This window comes from Coptis chinensis, chromosome 3 (genome assembly GCF_015680905.1).
Source record: "Coptis chinensis isolate HL-2020 chromosome 3, ASM1568090v1, whole genome shotgun sequence".
Lineage (NCBI taxonomy): Eukaryota > Viridiplantae > Streptophyta > Magnoliopsida > Ranunculales > Ranunculaceae > Coptis > Coptis chinensis.
The window spans coordinates 60,475,727-60,493,413 of NC_141458.1; the positions used below are offsets into that span (position 1 = coordinate 60,475,727).

A 17,687-nucleotide genomic window follows, 5' to 3' on the forward strand; every position below is an offset into this window, starting at 1 on the left:
ATCATTCTATGAATAATAAATTCATTGTCTTTACTGGATTTCGATAATAGTCATAGATATAGATCAAGTAACTGGAAAAGAACATAGGAAGAAACACCACAACGTGAAATAAATAAGAATGTGACTACAAAAATGTCATCTCAGGTAAGCCATAAACCTTGAGATAGCCCCTTCTTTCCCAGCATGGAGGTCCTACTACAGCTCAATTAGCTGAATCTACTCATCAAAGGTGCTCATGAAACCACCCATGAAGCCAGCTCCATTACAACTCCCACATAGCATTTCCTTCTTACCTCTGCAAGCAACATTTACTGATCAGTAACAAAACTATGAAGAAGCTAGTGTAAATGGCGTGATACTGTATCAGCCAGTCCGTTCTTCATTTCTTTTTCTCAATTTCCTGAATTCCCTCAAACCCAAGTCTTACGCCATTTAAAAAGACGATCATTGCCAATATTATATTTCTGCCACCTCATAGTCACACTAATACACATGATTCATGTCATCCCAAATTCAATTATTATAAGATCATGGATTGCATGATTTGCAGACCACACCATGTGTATATGATACTTAAAGCTCACGACAAAAAGTCTCAAACATTGATCATGCAAGTATTTATCAATCAAATTTGCTTTGTTCCTAGTTAATAAGGAATAAGTTTAACTTAATGACACATAAACAGAAAAGTCTGATGACATGATATAATGAAAAATAAAATCATTCTCTCCATATCCAAAGACCATGTGTGACTAGGCATGAGTCATGCCAATGGGCTGGGGCAGCTCATTTGAGCTCAGTTTGGAAAATGGCATTCAGCTCAATGGATCGGTTTGGGATTACTGTCTTAGGAAATGAACTTCAATGTATGGCCAGGCCCTCCTTCGAAGTTAATTCAGAATTCCCTCGAAAGTAAAACATTTAACAAGCATGTTTAATTACACCGGCTTGAGACGTGATGGAATGATCAAATCTTTACCAACTATTCTAAATCACATTAGCTGGACTTGGGATGAAAATAATAAACTACTTGAAACTAATCTAAATAATCTCAGAACTGTCAGCAGAAGGTTTGTACATAATTATGCATCCTATATGAACGGCCAGTCACCTCAGCGAAAATTTCTGATTGCAGTTGAGTTTCCAAGCATTAAATACTGATTATAACAGAAGAGTAATCAAACCTAAAATAAAAATAAGATCATTCAACTGATGGGCATACCTGCAAAGCCAACATAACCCCCCAGCTTTAAACCGTCCTTGGAAGTGGTCAACAGAATTCACTCCGGTACCATCACATTGTGAACAAGCCAAGGCACCTGATTGGATTAAATTATACAGATTACCCAAAATATTGTTAATATTGAAAATAGTGTACAGAAGAAGAAAAAAAGTTGCGACCCATATTTGAAATTGACAAGTGACAATCTAAGAAAACAGACAATGGTCTGAGAAAGATAGAATTAAAGAAGATTCGTAGGTGTTGACTAGGTCCGTTTTCGAACACAAGTCGAGGTATAACTAGTTTTATGAATTCGTAGAAAGCATTCAGCGATGAGACTAAGAAACATTATTGACACAAGTTGAGAATGAAAAAATATTATAGACTACAAAGTAGGCTTTAACTAGATCAATTTTTAGGTATGGAGCTTGTTGGCAACTCATCAACCAAGAGATTCTGCCCGCTGAACATATTGTCTGATTCCTGTACAACCCCATAAAGAAGCATCCTTAAAATCTAGAGTACGAACCAGATACATCTCCAATCAACAGATTCCAGCAAAGGGGATCCGACAATTTAAAAGGCAAGTGAAAGAGTACGTGCATTGTGTTGGAATCTCTTAAGTACTTCTAAATACTAGTGTGTGTGTGTGCAAAGTGGAGGAGATGAACAAAGTGTGTTCTCTCCACTTTAGTGCATAGAAGATAGTCTCACATTGGTTATCCACCACTAGCATATAAAGTATAAGAGGCATTCCTCTACCATAAGGGCGTGCCCACCCGCCTGCACCGAGTTAGGCTTGGGCTTGGGTTTACTGTTGTGGGTTTTGAATTAACCAAAAGCCTAAACTTGCTTTTGCTGCTATGACTCTATAAATATAAATAGGACTGTGTGTCCATAGAGGATTCATATGATTAGAAACCCATCTCAGAGAAACGGAAACTATAACCTATCCTATTCTTCTTCTCAGAGAAACAGAAACTATAACCGTCCTATTCTTCTTCTCTTCTTCCTGTAGCCGCCAGAGAGAGTTATATTACTGTTCTAGAGGGTAGTCTGTTCTAGTGCAAAGTCAGACTGCTGTTAACCATTGAATCCTGTGAGGAAGACGCCACTGCTGCCTTTTTTCACCATTGGAAGAGGTGAAATCTTTCCTTAAGGACAGCCTAATCCGCGCCTTGGTTATTACCTGTTAATTATGTCCTTGTCTCTTTATTGTTTTCTTTATTCACAAACAACACACTACTTCGCAAGGAAGGTGGACTTCCTAGTACGGCACAAACTAAAAAGATTGTACCTTCCCATGCCGAACACAACGAATGGAGGAGGTAAGATCCAAGAGTTCACACTTCACACATAGTAATGTTAAAAAACATATCACAGTTAACTGCGTAACCATTCAACTTGTCATACACCAAGTCTGACGAATCCAGGGAAGTCATTGCTTAACTCCCTCATTCAATTCACAATGGCCGGAGGAAAAGACCAGAGAAGCTTCCCCAGGTATGATGTAAGGTTTTAAATGCCTGAGTGAAAGTCTCAGTATTGATATCACTTACAATTCACCAACTCAGGCACTAGAAATGGTCCTCCTCAAACCCACACCAAGCAATATTTAGCTACCTTTTTGGAACTCCATCTTCGTCATTGACAAAGGAAATGCTAGCTTCCATGAAGCATCACAAAAAACCTTTGTAATTTAATCCAGTACATATAACTTTTCTTGTTCGGGGGTTAATACACTTATACACAAAAAATTTGTTAATGTTCCAGTCCGTTTTAGTATAAATTTTGGAGAAAGTCTAACATAGTGGTAAAGAATCATATTTCAAAAATAAAATAAAAAAAATACAACTTATAGAATCCTAATAAGTTGGCTTACCATTTCCGTCACACTGAGCACAGACTAAGCTATTTGTTTTTGCGCCAGGATTAGCATCACCAGCCTAGAAAATCACAAATAGATTGTAATAATATCAGAGTGGAGCAAAAATATATAACAGACTCTTTCTTTACTTGGATAAGCATTTTTCAAGACAAGTAAAGTTAGCATTCATCACACAAATCCAACAAGTAAAATATGCTATGCAATCCAGTGAACTCGCTCTGACAAAACCAAACCAGGGAAAACCAACAAAACTAACCTTGACCACAATGGAATGAGATTTTGTACTTTGTACGCTCCGAAAAACGCTGTTATTAATGAGAACAACCTTTGGAGCATTACAAGTACCTATTAAAACTCCAGAATAATTTATAAATACACAGTTCAATGAATATGTACAATAAGAAGGACAGCAGAAGTTTAAAGAAACTGGAGAGGATAGAGGAGGGAAATACCTGGTTTGTTGGGAGATATCAAGGAATTTACAGGTGATGAGAAACATAAGCAGTTGGCCATTTAGTAGTTAGTTAAGCTTGAGCTTGAGCTTGAGCTTGTTGGAAATGTGGAAAAAGAGAGGGAAGAAAGAGATAAGGAAAGAATATCCCTAACCAACTAATGCCATTTGTCACTGCCTTGGGAAAGATAAAGGCTACAAAAGTAAATAAACACAACTATTATCTCTCAAAACCCCGGGAGAAATACAAGTGGACACAAAATGGCGAACAAGGCTCTGCTTCTAACCACTTCCTCTCTCCTCCTCTCTCCATGCACAAGTAAAGCTTCTCTTTATTGTCATAATGCTTTATTCAACATGCAAAATGTTTTTTTTAGTATATGTTCTTCATGACAGATAAAGAAGTTGGAGGATTTCAAATACATGTCCCTATATCTTCCTCGAGTATTGGGCAGAGCTCTAGGGGCTACTCCGTAATCGCATCAGTGGTATTTGTTACAACACTTAATTTGTTTTGTATTATCTCTGAGCTATAATTTTCTCTTGCTGGTTTATGCAGTCTGGAAAGAGTGTTCAGAAAAGAGAAACAGTGATTCCTGAGCCAGACTATCGGATACCGGTTGTCTTGATAGGTGAGCAACTGAGCACTATGTAGTCCAATTTCAATTTTATGCCTTCCCCAACTTATCACGTTATCTAGAATTTGTACATTTTGGGAAGAAGGTTCGTTTGCTTTTAATTTTTTTGCTGACAAGATGAAATGTTGGTTATCTTGTTGACATATAAGTGTTTATTGAGAATAGGTGTGGCTGGGGGATTAGCATATGTGGATAATCTATTAGCAGCGGCACCAATTGGGCTCCTTGGTTTGCTCTTATTATTCCAGGTAATAATTATGAGGAGCAGGTAAGACATGTGGTACAAATGTCTCAATTTTTGCTTTTGCACCAATTGGTATCCTTGTTAGTTGTGATGCTTGTCACTTGTTGTGATGTCTGTTTGACCCTAGGGTGATGTAATGTGAGTGTGTCTGATTCAAGTATGCAGTCCAGTACTAGTGATGAGGGAGAGTGCTGATGGTTTGTCTGTTTGCCCCTCGTTAGACCTGTGATCCCTGTGTAGACATTGTTTACGCCTCTCTCATCAGCTTGGTATTTTGGAGTAAAGTGGTTCTCTACAATAGAATAAAAGATGTATTGATGAGAGCTAATTTATACTTATTTACTCTTTACAGAATCTTCTGTGGTATGTGTTTTTTCTTTTTGGTGCACTCACATTCATTTTTACTTCTTCTTATTAAAAGTAAATGCATTTTCATTTTTTTCTTAGACGAACTAACGAACTCCTTTTTATTTTTCCAGACAACTAGGGTGAGATTTGTGTTTGATGAAGAGGCCCTGGTTTGTTCCTCTGCACCCAAATATATTTGGCTCTCGCATTTCATTTTATTTTCCAAATTGCAACCTACTATTGCAAAAATGTACATGAACATTGCTTGCAAGTCTGTTGCACTAGGTCTTGAAGTTTAGTTTTTTGTGAAGTACGTATTGTTGGTAACCTGCTCTATTTGATGATCCATGTCTTGATGATAACCTATTTTGAATTTTCTCTTATCCTATCCGTGCATTGACTTTTATAGGTTGATAGTCAAGTTTCTATTCCTGTAGCAATTTATAGTGATAGACTTGTTCCGTAGCACTTTCCATCTTAAGTATTGATGACCTATATCTGCTTTTCTTGATGTTTTATCAGAAGTGGAACTTGCAAACAATCAAATTGGGGTAGTTCAAATAACTTATAGCTGCTTTGACAATGCTTTTACATGGGATTTTGACCTTCTCTTGCTGACTATTTGTTATGGTCTACTCTCATATTTTGGAAGTCAGTTTCTAAGTGGGGAAACTCATTGCACTGGGGAAATGTAATGAACTCCCTTGAAACTAGAGTTTTCTTCAACCTCATGTCTGAACAGAAATAACTTCTGGCTGAATATGCCGTGGTTGTAATTCAGTAATAAGATCTGAAACCCAAAACGAAGCCAATCCAAGACAAGAACGTGAAGTATTTTTGTTTAAAGCTAACATTTCAAACCACAGTGTTGTCAAAGATGTTTAATGGATATTTCTGATAATGTTTATTGATGTTTCTAGTATTATATATACATGAATACAGAGATCTCCTAGATCCACATATCTAGGAGAAGATAATACTCTTCCTAAATACACAAGATACTTCCTAATACTAAATATAGTAACAAATATTCTAACACCCCCCCTTAAGTTGGTGCGTGGATATACACATGCCCAACTTGAAAAGAGTAAGCGCGCCACGCTCTTGGATATACTTGGACAAGGGCGTGCCCTGCGCTCTTGTCTTGACGAACCTCCAGTACAGCAAGTGCGCCCCGCGCTCTACCTTATTTCAACATCTTGTCAAGTTGGTGCGTAGATATCGCACATACCCAACTTGACAAGAGAATCATTAAACACCTTGCTAGCCACTGTTTTAGTAAGGACATCTGCTAGTTGGTCTTCAGACTTGACAAATGGAAAAGTAATAATTCCAGCTTCAAGTTTCTCTTTGATAAAATGTCTATCAATCTCCATATGCTTCGTCCGATAATGTTGAACAAGGTTATGAGCTATCTCTATAGCTGATGTATTGTCACAATATAGGTTCATTTCCACTTTTGGTTTAACACCTAAGTCCGTCAACAATTTTCTCAACCACAGCAACTCACATACCCTATATGCCATACCTCTATATTAAAAGATTTGATCTCGACCGATACTCTCGGGCTATTTTTACTCCTCCAAGTCACAAGGTTTCCACCTACGAAAGTGAAGTATCCTGAGGTAGACCTTCTGTTGTTGGCTGAGCCTGCCCAATCTGCATTAGTGTAGCCTTCTACTTTTAGGTGATCATGTTTCGAGAACAATAAGCCTTTACCAGGAAGCGATTTCAAATATCTCAATATGCGCTCTATAGCATCCATATGAGGTTTACGTGGGTCATGCATGAATTGACTCACGACACTAACCGCATATGCAATATCTGGCCTGGTATGCAATAAATAGATCAGTTTCCCTACAAGCTTCTGATATCTACCCTTATCGGTAGGAGTTGCATTCAAACACAGAAACAACTTGTGGTTCTGCTCAATGGGAGTATCAACTGGCTTACATCCGAGCATTCCAGTTTCAGATAATAAATCAAGAATATATTTCCGTTGGGATAAGAAGATACCATTTTTTGATCGGGCCACCTCAATCCTAAGGAAATATTTAAGGTCTCCGAACTGTTTCATTTCAAACTCAGAAGCCAGATACTGTTGTAAACTAGAAATCTTCTCATGATCATCACCAGTCACCACCATATCATCAACATAGATAATCAAAGCAGTAATTTTACCTCTTCTGTGTTTTAAAAACAAAGTGTGATCCGAGTTGTTTTGTTTGTAGCCGAACTTCTTCATAGACTTGGTGAACCTACCGAACCAAGCTCTTGGAGACTGTTTTAACCCATACAATGCCTTCTTTAGTTTACAGACCATTGTTGTAGATCGAGTATTCTACGTATACCGGGGGAGGATCCATATATACTTCTTCAGTAAGATCTCCATGCAGGAAAACATTTTTTACATCAAACTGAAGAAGAGGCCAATCTTTGTTAGTTGCTAATGACAAAAGTACTCTCACAGTATTGAGTTTAGCAACCGGTGCAAAAGTTTCATGATAATCTATACTATAAGATTGTGTATACCCTTTCGCAACCAGCCGAGCTTTGTATCTCTCATAGCCCCATCTGCTTTGAGCTTGATTGTAAATACCCATCTGCACCCCACTGTCTTCTTTCCTTTTGGTAAGATTACAAGTTCCCAAGTGACATTCTTTTTCAGTGCTGCCATTTCTTCTGCCATAGCTTTGGTCCATCTAGAATATGCTAAAGCATTTTACTAGGAATAGAGACAGATGATAACTTGAGTACATAAGATGCATATGACTTGGACAACTTGTGGGATGACACATGATTGCTTATGGGATATTTCACTTTAGTTTTAGGATCAGGCTCATATTTAATTGGTGGTTGGCCACGGTTAGATCGAGGTGGAAGATGATATTGAACTCGTTCAGAATTAAGACTAGGTAAGTTAACATTATGAATATTAGAATCAACATTAAGACTAGGTAGGTTAACATCATGAATATTAGAATCAACAATAATAGAGTCAGGTGATACCTCTAATGGGTCTTCTGGAGAAGATTGGATTAGTGGATCCATTGTAGGAGGTAATGTACTATCATGGATTTGATCTTCACATTCTTTATTTGAGCACTCAGTGGAGGTTGCATCGACTTCTTCTATTGAGTTTTTATCACTAGGTGATTGTGGTCCCGATAAATCAAAGACCATTATATCATCATGATTCCGCATTTCATTTCTATTCTCTCCCTGAAGTGAAGAATCAGTGATCTCTGTATAAAAAAGGTTGTGTTCATGGAAAATGACATCCATTGAGACAAATTTTTTTTTAGACGATGGATGATAACACTTATAACCCTTCTAAGTTGAGCCATACCCAACAAAGACACACTTCAACGCACGGGGATCAAGTTTGGTGCGTTGTTGTGTATGTAAGTGATCATACACCACACACCCGAAGATATAGGGTGCTAAATGAACAATGGCCGGAAGCGTGCAATGATCAGAAAGCACATCTAAGGGTCTCCGAAATTGGACAACACTAGAAGGTGTACGATTCATTAAGTAAACAGCAGAGTTCAAAGCCTCGCCCTATAAGTGAGATGGGACATGACCACCAATTAATAAAGACCAAGTAATCTCTAAAAGATGTCTGTTTTTTTGTTCTGCAACCCCATTTTGTTAAGGGGAATAAGGGCAAAAGGTTTGATGTAGAATACCAGTCGAATGCAGAAAGCCAGTCAATTCCTTTTTGAAATACTCACCCCCATTATCAGAGTGAACAACCTTTATAGAGATGCCAAACTGTGTGAACACCATCTGATGGAAAAGGGGAAAAACTGTACAGACATCACTTTTATGTTTTAAAAAATATACCGAGGTCATCCGAGTGCAGTCATCGACAAAAGTAATAAACCATTTCATCCCATTATGTGTAGGACGTGGGGCAGGACCCCAAATATTTGAATGAACTAAAGAAAAAAAAAAGCAACAGATTTATTATCTGTCACAGCCTGAATTTCTAAACAATAACAAAGTGAATATTTGAAATATAAATATCTCAAACATCACTAGGTTCACTTGTTTAAAAACCCAGACTATGACGGAGGATACTACACATACAAAACCCTAACAGCCATGTCATAAAAGAAACAACTTCAATTAAAATAATCCCAATAATTATCCGCCATTGCTTTATTAAGATATCATCCGTCCAAATAAAACATCAAACAAACTCTCAATATAAAATTCCTCACTACCATGTTCTCATGCCATGCAAAAGGTAAACTACGTTATTACATTCTTCTAATAAAGAATCAGACCTAAAAGAAAACTAACGGACTGCTCTAGGCACGAATCCCAATCACATGCCGCGGTTCCACTGCCTTCCACCTATGTTCTCAAGAACACACCCACGTTGCCAAAACAAAGCAAACATGGGTTAGCAAAATGGAATTTGCTGGTATGAGTAGACTAACCACATATAAACATTCAAAATCTTTTCTTATCCAACTAACACTTTAACTCTATCATAACCTAATCATTCTCAGCTGGGAAGAAAGATAGTTCCGTCATCTCAACCGGCATAGTTTCTTCCCAAGCAAAACTTCCATTATATTAACTTATTTTAATAACTCGTTTTAATATCTAAAAACTTGAATTAATACTTACTAATATCCATTCTTTGTATAAGGGTAGACCCCGTCTCTGACAAAATATTATTAAGTCCTACCTCCCCGAAAAGAAAGTTAGAACTTGTATATAACATATGTAGATATCCTATATGTATTCAAAAGTAAACCAAGCACGCTTTCAAGATAATCAAATCAATTTCTCTTATCAATTAATCAATTACTTTTCTTATACACCCACCATTTAGTACCTACTCTCCACGATTTGCACTCCACACATTTGCCAAATCACACATTCTGTGTGCCTCTCTCCCACCAAATACCACAATATCATAGCCATTTTACGGGCTTTCATACACATATTTCCGGATCTCTTTGGGTAACAAAACTTCGGTCATTCATGGCACATTCAATGAATACCTTAGGTCATTCCCGCCACATTCAAGGAATACCTATCATATCACTAACGGGCCATTCATGACACATTTAATGAATGCCACAGGTCATTCCCGCCACATTCAAGGAATACCTAACTCTACATTCTCAGACACTCGAGGAATACAACTAACCCGCAAGATGAATACCTTAGTTCCTCTTTGGGGTCCAAACAATAATCACGGTCATTCATGACACATTCAATGAATACCATGTAGCGCTTAATACCGAAGTTTATTTTTGCCGCGAAGCGACTATCTTCTTCCTCGTTCAAAACCTTTTCTTCTTTCAGTAACTCTTTTTTTCTAAAACTTTCGCTGTGTTTTTCCCCTAGAAACTCTCGTGAGAAAACTATATTTTCTAGTTTTTTTAAAAACTTCACCGAAAAAAAAGATAACTCTTATCTAGTTACTTACGGGCTTTTATCCGTAACTGCTGGATATCCTATCTCTATTTTATCTATTACATTATTATTATTATTATTATTATTATTATTATTATTATCTTTATTATTATTAGGAAAAATAAAATAAAAGATGGGGTGTTATATTATCACTCGAAAGGAAAACAGTACGATGACTTTTCGCCATTACACAGGTTTCACAAGCAAACTCAGAAAGACTACAACCATTAAATAAAGAGGGAAATAATCTCCGAAGATAACCAAATGAGGGATGTCCTAGTCGTCTATGCCAAAGCCAAATCTCGTTTTTATTTTTATTAACCTTATTGTCACTCATAACATGAGCTTGTACTCCTTGATTGGACCGTTGAAAACCATCCTCCAGATAGTACAATCCTCCACTTTGTTTACCACTGCCAATCCTCTCCTTGGTATAGGTGTTCTGAAAAATACAGTGAGTAGGAAAGAACAAGACAACACAATTATTAGATTTGGTTAATTGGCTAACAGAGAGAAAGTTACAATTTAGTGACGGAACAAATCAAACATCATGGATAGATAAAGAAGGGGACAAAGGTACAGTGCCAATACCAACAACTGGAGATGACACACCATTAGCATTAGTAATGACTGATTTGGGACAACTAGAGGAGAAATGGTTAAATTTATATCGATCACAAGTCATATGATCAGTAGCACTCGTGTCAATTATCCAATCACTATTTCCAATAAAAGCAATAAGAGCAGAGTTAGATATACCTGACTGGGCAACAAATCCGGCTGCAATGACTAAGTGACTCTTCGAACTTGAACTCTTTGCCTTAGAGTTAGAAGACATGGGGGAGGCGCTTTACCCTTTGGATGCCAATTAACGGATAACCATGTATTTTAAAGCGGTGTCAACTACATGGTTATCACCATTACAATGGGTACACTTATGAACTCCTTTCTTTGAATCAGGACGAGCAAATGATTTTTGAGCCGCCATAGCGATCCCTTCATCGGATGTCCCACCAAGCATGGCATCCCGACGATTCACCTCAAAGACAAACCATGGCATAAGCGGACTATATGTCCGGAAGAAGCTTAATAGCAAGAACACCCACCACCTAACCCCATCCAAATGAGAATCAAAGACCGCCAAGAAAACATACACACTCGAGAATTAACCTTTGTGGTATATTTCTTAATGTCATTAGCACACTCCATAGTGCGATCTTGATAAGCGTCAAATTCTGCCATATTTTTTTTTTCCAAAATAAAGAATATGAGAACCTCTATTTTGGTGGACAAAAAATTCCCTCACAATATAGCCGATAACCGCCCGATGCATCTTGGCTAACAGAGTAAGTTTGTTTTGTAAAGATCCCGATTTCCTTGGCCATAGATAAGCGAAGGAAAATTGACCGATGTCCTTGGTCATCAGATCAAGAAGAAGACTTGACGGGACCGGTTTCGTCCTCCCAAGCTTCATATTCTTCGAGAATTTATGTTTGTTGGAGCGACCTTAGTACCGAGATAAAGCCCCAACGTTTTACGCCCTCGATCATTACTGCAGATTCAATGACCACTCGATGTAATTAGTACCATCAAGTCGTTCTGGAGTAATTAGTGAGGACATCTCTTTCATATAAAGATTAGACATGACCGCGGGATCGTTATTGGAATGCACAACAACGGAATCATTATTGGTAGTTAAGTATGTCATTATGATATAGAACACAAATAATGAACTAGATTAAAAAAGATAAGAACGATAAGTAGGGGAGGGTAATAAAAAGTATGATATGACTAGAAAAAGAAACCAAACACAAAAAAAAAAGGCTCTGAATCCTATAGTGGAAGGGAAATTGGAGTTGGCTTTTGATACCATGTCAAAGATGTTTAATGGATATTTCTGATAATGTTTATTGATGTTTCTAGTAGTATATATATATGAATATAGAGATCTCCTAGATCTACATATCTAGGAGAAGATAATACTCTTTTTAAATACACAAGATACTTCCTAATATTAAATATAGTAACAAATATTCTAACAAGTGTCTCCTGAATGCAGTGTGATATCGACAACTGGAGAAACTTATAGGACTTGAGAATTGGATGAGTTCAAAAGATCTTTTTTTCTTTTCTTTTTTGATTAAGGAAGAGCCAATCCACATTATAAACCTTTTTTTTTATTGGCAAGCCTGTTTTAAATGAGATCAGTAACTCTTTCATGCTGGTGTTGGAGTTATCCCTCACATTTAGAGAGAGAAAGCGATATTGTTGTGTGAAGAAAGTTTGAAGCGACGCCAAAATAAATGACAAGGCAAGGCACTTCTTTGTGAAAAAGAAGATAGTTTTTTTTCAGCCTCTTACGAAACAAAGTTACTGGACTTTTGACTTTGAGGAAAATAAGAGAGCGCGCATGTGCTCGATTTTGCCTTGCCGAGAGCGTGCCAGTGCTCATGTCTAATTTTGTCAGAATTCTATTTTTACAGAAACCGCGAGATTGGCAGTTTTGTATAAATACAGAACTAGGTTTTGGAAAACCTAAGTCACGAGACAGAAACCCAATTTTGAGAGAGATCAAAATTGAGAGAGAACCCTTGCATCCATAAAAGCTTGTAAGGAGAGATGAGTGATCTAGTAAGGTGGAGAGACTTGAAAGGAGTGATTGTAATCTTCATTATCATACTTATAAAAGGATTAGCTCTTGTGGAAGTAGGCATCATTGGCCGAACCACATTACATCTTTGTGTTGTGATATGTTTTACTTGCTTTATATTTCTATTGCTTGTTTGTGATAATTATATCCATAGATTAAGATTGAGGTTGTTGGTTGTAGTGAAAGATTATATTTTTGTCTGGAGTAGTAGTTTGTCCAAATACAAGTTATCTTAGTAGAGGATCGATTGGTATCGTTGTCCTCAACAAGTGGTATTAGAGCCAGGTTAGATTAATCTAGGTTAGTATCCAAATTTTGTTCGGAAGGTGTTTGACAAAATTCCTGAGAGAAGGTTTGAGTTGAAATAACTTGTAGAGATGGACCATTCTGTAAACACTCGCATGACTAGTCTGAATAGAGCTAATTACACTATTTGGAAAGGCAAGATGGAAGCCTTGCTCTATTGCAAGGACTTGGCATAACCCATTGAGAATGGAGGAATAAAATCAAACGCAATAGTGGCGGCTGAGTGGAGCAAGCTTGACAGAAAAGCAATTGGGTATATTCGACAGTGGATTGACGACAATGTCTTCCACTATGTATCCCAAGAGACTACCGCAATTGAGCTTTTGGCTTGTGTCTTCCACTATGGAGCAGTGCATTTTTCTGGGTTATAGGGATGAGAAGTTTGGTTGCAAACTTTATAATCCGATTAACAAGAAGGTAATCTGAAGTCGAGATGTTGTGTTATTGGAAGATCAAACTATAGCAGATTTTGAAGATGGTGAGAAGTTAAAAGCTTTCACTAATGATCTTGTTGATTGAGCCGAAGTTCCTACTGTTGAACGTGCAGAAGGCATTGAGAATGCAGAGAACCATGGGTTTGAAGCTCATGATGATGATCTTATTATTCATGGTGGGATAAAACCTATTGAAAAAGAAGATGCAAATGAAATGTATGAACCACCACCAGAGTAAGCAGAAGTGCATCCTCCTGAGGCACAAGAAAATGGGGCAAGGAGGTCCGAGAGAGAGACAAACTTCAACCAGGTATCCACCACATACGTATGTTTTACTATCTGATGGTGGAGAACCTATGTACTATCAAGATGCTCTTGAAGGTACAGACAAAGAGAAGTGGTTGAAGGCCATACATGATGAGATGGATTCTTTGCATAAGAATCACACTTATGACTTAGTTGAGAAACCGAAAGGAAGAAAAATTCTCAAGAATAAGTGGATCTACAAAGTCAAGTATGAGGAGAATAATCCACATCCAAGACACAAAGCTCGCCTTGTTGTGAAGGGATTCGGTCAAAGAAAAGATATTGACTTTGATGAAATTTTCTCTCCTGTAGTTAAGATGACTTCTATCAGGGTGGTATTGGGTTTGACCGCAAGTATGAACCTAGAGGTTGAACAACTAGATGTCAAGACAACTTTTCTTCATGGAGATCTTGAAAAAAATGTCTACATGGACCAGCCAAAGGGGTTTAAGATGACTTATATCAGGGTGGTATTGGGTTTGACCGCAAGTATAAACCTAGAGGTTGAGTAACTAGATGTCAAGACAACTTTTCTTCATGGAGACCTTGAAGAAGATGTCTACATGGACCAGTCCCAGAGGGGTTTGAGGTCAAAAGCAAGGAGCATCTAGTATGCAAGCTGATAAAGAGTTTGTACATAAAGTTTGATTTCTTTATGGTGAAGCATGGCTACATGAAGTCCGCTTCCGATCATTGTGTGTTTGTTCAGAAATTTTCAGATGGGGATTTCATAGTGCTCTTGTTGTATGTGGTTGATATATTGATAGTTAGCCAGAACATTAACAAGATATCCCAGCTGAAGAAAGACTTGAGTAAAGTCCTTTGAGACGAAAGATTTGGGTAAAGCAAAGCAGTTACTTGGTATGCGGATCACTCGTGACAGAAAGAGTGGGAAGTTGTGGCTTTCTCAAGAAAGTTACATTGAGAAGGTGTTGAAGAGATTCAACATGGATCAAGCGAAACCAGTCAGTTGTCCGCTTGGTAGCCAGTTCCGCATGATCAAAGATATGTGTCCAAAGGGTGAGCATGAGCAGAGTCAAATGGAAAAGATTCTTATGCATGTATGTATCTTTGATGTATGCAATGATGTATACAATGGTGATATGTAAGTTGTAAGTTTTCTGTCAAATCTGGATAAAGAGCATTGGGAAGGTGTTAAGTGGATATTGAGACATCTCAAGGGCACTTCCAAAGAGTTTTTATGTTTTGGTGGGAGTAAGACCTTGCTTGAAGGCTACATAGATGCAGACATGGCAGATGATAAGTCCACCTTCGGTTATCTGTTTACTTTTGCAGGGGGGAGCAGTTTCTTGGCAATCTAAGTTGCAAAAGTGTGTTGCCCTCTCCACTTCTGAAGCCGAAAGTATATTGCGCCCATCGAAAGTGTTGCAAAGAGATGCTATGAATGAAGAGGTTCTTCGATGAACTAGGGCTAAAGCAGAAACAGTTTGTAGTTCTATGTGACAGTTAGAACGTCATCCATTTGAGCAAGAATCCGAGTTTTCATTCTAGATCCAAACACATACATGTGCGTTATTATTGGATTAGAGAAGTTCTCGAAGACAAACATTTGTGTATTGAGAAGATCCATACCGACAAAAACGGGTCAGATATGATGACCAAAGTCTTACTAAAAGGTAAGTTTGATGTTTGTTGTGCTACGCCGGAATGGTAACACACTCCTCCTGTTGATTTGGGAATGCATGGAGGTATCCCCCTTCACTATTCGGGAGGGGGAGATTGTTGGAGTTATCACTCACACGAGAAAGATGAGAGAAAGCAGTACTGTTCGTGTGAAGAAGTCTGAGCGCGTACGCGCTCAGATTGGTCCTGACCAAGGTGTGCCCGCGCCTTTGCTGTGAAAAAGAAGATAATTTTTTTTCAACCTCTCACGAAACAAAGTTACTGGACTTTTGACTTTGAGGAAAATAAGAGAGCGCGCACGCGCTCGATTTTGCCTTGCCAAGAGCGCGCCCGCACTCATGTCTAATTTTGTCAGAATTTTATTTTTACGAGCTGCGAGATTGCAGTTTTGTATAAATACAGAACTAGATTTTGGAAAACCTAAGTCACGAGACAGAAACCCAATTTTGAGAGAGATCAAAATTGAGAGAAAACCCTTGCATCCATAAAAGCTTGTAAAGAGAGAGGAGTGATCTAGTAAGGTGGAGAGACTTGAGAGGAGTAATTGTAATCTTCCTTCCCATACTTATAAAATGATTAGCTCTTGTGGAAGTAGGCATCATTGGCCGAACCACGTTATATCTTTGTATTGTGGTATGTTTTACTTGCTTTATATTTCTATTGCTTGTTTATGATAGTTATATCTATAGATTAAGATTGAGGTTGTTGGTTGTAGTGAAAGATTAGATTTTTGTCTGGAGTAGTAGTTTGTCTAAATTCAAGTTATCTTAGTAGGGGATCGATTGGTATCGTTGTCCCCCCCAACAGCTGGTAGGGTTCAAGCCCCAAACTGTAATCTTGAATTTAGCAGTGCATGTTATCTTAGACTCAAGTGTTCGTCTATTCCAATTTTTGATATCTACCTTTTAAGTGTTCATCAGGAAACCTTATGGGAAGACTACTTGTACTGGTAGAAAGGATAACCAATACGCTATTCTGTTTATCCTTTTCCTTTTGCAATATATCAGGAGGTAAAGGTTGGAAATGAGCTCCAGGAGTCAGGTGAAAATGTTTTTGTTGGCGGAAAAAACCGTTGGAAGTGAGTATGTTGTGTGCCGTCAGTTCTAAGTATATTATATCAGTTAAGGTAGTGCGCTTGCTTATGGTAGCCATGTAACAGCTACTCATCATTTGTGAATTGGGAGCTCTGGTGGCCTAACTTCCCAGTTTTGGTGTATTTCAAGGAAACACAGACTAAGCCTGAAGGGCAAGTCCACTTCTTTCCTGTTATATTCGTAAGTACAAACAAAGAAATGATGAGTTTGCGTCTCTACAATGATTCGTTCTGGTAGCTCAAGCAATTTTTCTGCAATACATATTTTTAATTAATGTCTCGTTTTCTTTGATGATAATGCTAGAACGGGAAACAACTGTATGAAACTATGGTGGAAAGAGCTGGCCCTTCCAAGACAAGTGGGCCGAAACCATAACAGACGCAAGTTTGGTGAATTGAGCTGTCTTGCCATGTGATTTGGGTGAGAAACTTCAAGACTGTGAGGTACGAATTTAGACATCAATCTATAATTGTATTTAGACCTTCAGTGAAACTGCTCTTGCAAGTTAGAACAACATAAGTAAATGTTGTACGGGTTTTTCTATCTGTGAAGTTCTTTGTTCTTATGATCAAGCAAACAATGGACGCTATGGTATGAAAATAACATAATAAAAGGCGAACTCTAGTCATTTAGAGAATAGATTGGGCTGCTTCCCTAAGTAAATATCGTCAAGTTACAAGGACTTGGTCAGTTGGTCTTGGTTGCACAGACTATTGAATCTTGATCTTGATATGTCAGAAGGCGTGGAGGTTTTGGAGCCTGTATTTGTCGTTGATCCTAATAATGTACTCATGATACAACAAAAGTTTGATGAGAATACGAGTTCTTCTGGGCACAGTAGTACCGGTTTGTAGCGCCCACTTGCCGACTGATGAGGTACGGTGCATATTTTGTACAAGTGTGGCGGTGCACACACCAAGTAACGCAGACTCCATATAGTTGTTAATATCACTTTTTATATATTTTAATCAGAGTGCAAGGAATTGTTAGGTTTTTTTTTTTTTTTGGTAACTAGGAATT

At 37.9% G+C, this 17,687-nt stretch overlaps 2 protein-coding genes across 9 annotated transcripts; one reads left to right on the forward strand and one right to left on the reverse strand.

Moving 5' to 3' along the window:
- Positions 1–4: 4 nt before the first annotated feature.
- LOC147510266 (DnaJ/Hsp40 cysteine-rich domain superfamily protein) lies at positions 5–3,705 on the reverse strand. Of its 2 annotated transcripts, none has more exons than XM_086602285.1 (5): positions 3,563–3,705; positions 3,367–3,455; positions 3,105–3,168; positions 1,223–1,319; positions 5–295 (listed from the first exon to the last, which is right to left on the reverse strand). In XM_086602285.1, the coding sequence occupies exons 1-5, from the start codon at positions 3,621–3,623 to the stop codon at positions 217–219; spliced, it is 390 nt and encodes a 129-aa protein (XP_086458411.1). In that variant the 5' UTR covers positions 3,624–3,705; the 3' UTR covers positions 5–216. The 2 variants fall into 2 exon arrangements, with proteins under 2 accessions (XP_086458411.1, XP_086458410.1); XM_086602284.1 differs by having other exon boundaries at positions 3,367–3,466; positions 3,562–3,701.
- A 17-nt stretch (positions 3,706–3,722) lies between these two features.
- Positions 3,723–17,661, forward strand: LOC147510267 (uncharacterized). Of its 7 annotated transcripts, none has more exons than XR_015218783.1 (9): positions 3,724–3,880; positions 3,958–4,034; positions 4,121–4,193; positions 4,365–4,447; positions 4,923–4,961; positions 16,581–16,651; positions 16,733–16,847; positions 16,971–17,110; positions 17,220–17,661. XR_015218783.1 is itself a non-coding variant. In XM_086602281.1 (8 exons), exons 1-8 carry the CDS (start codon positions 3,823–3,825, stop codon positions 17,040–17,042), a joined length of 588 nt encoding a protein of 195 aa, XP_086458407.1. In that variant the 5' UTR covers positions 3,724–3,822; the 3' UTR covers positions 17,043–17,661. The 7 variants fall into 7 exon arrangements, 3 of the variants coding, with proteins under 3 accessions (XP_086458409.1, XP_086458407.1, XP_086458406.1); XR_015218781.1 differs by having other exon boundaries at positions 3,725–3,880; positions 3,958–4,049; positions 17,406–17,661; XR_015218782.1 differs by having other exon boundaries at positions 3,725–3,880; positions 3,958–4,049; positions 17,220–17,306.
- Positions 17,662–17,687: the final 26 nt, after the last annotated feature.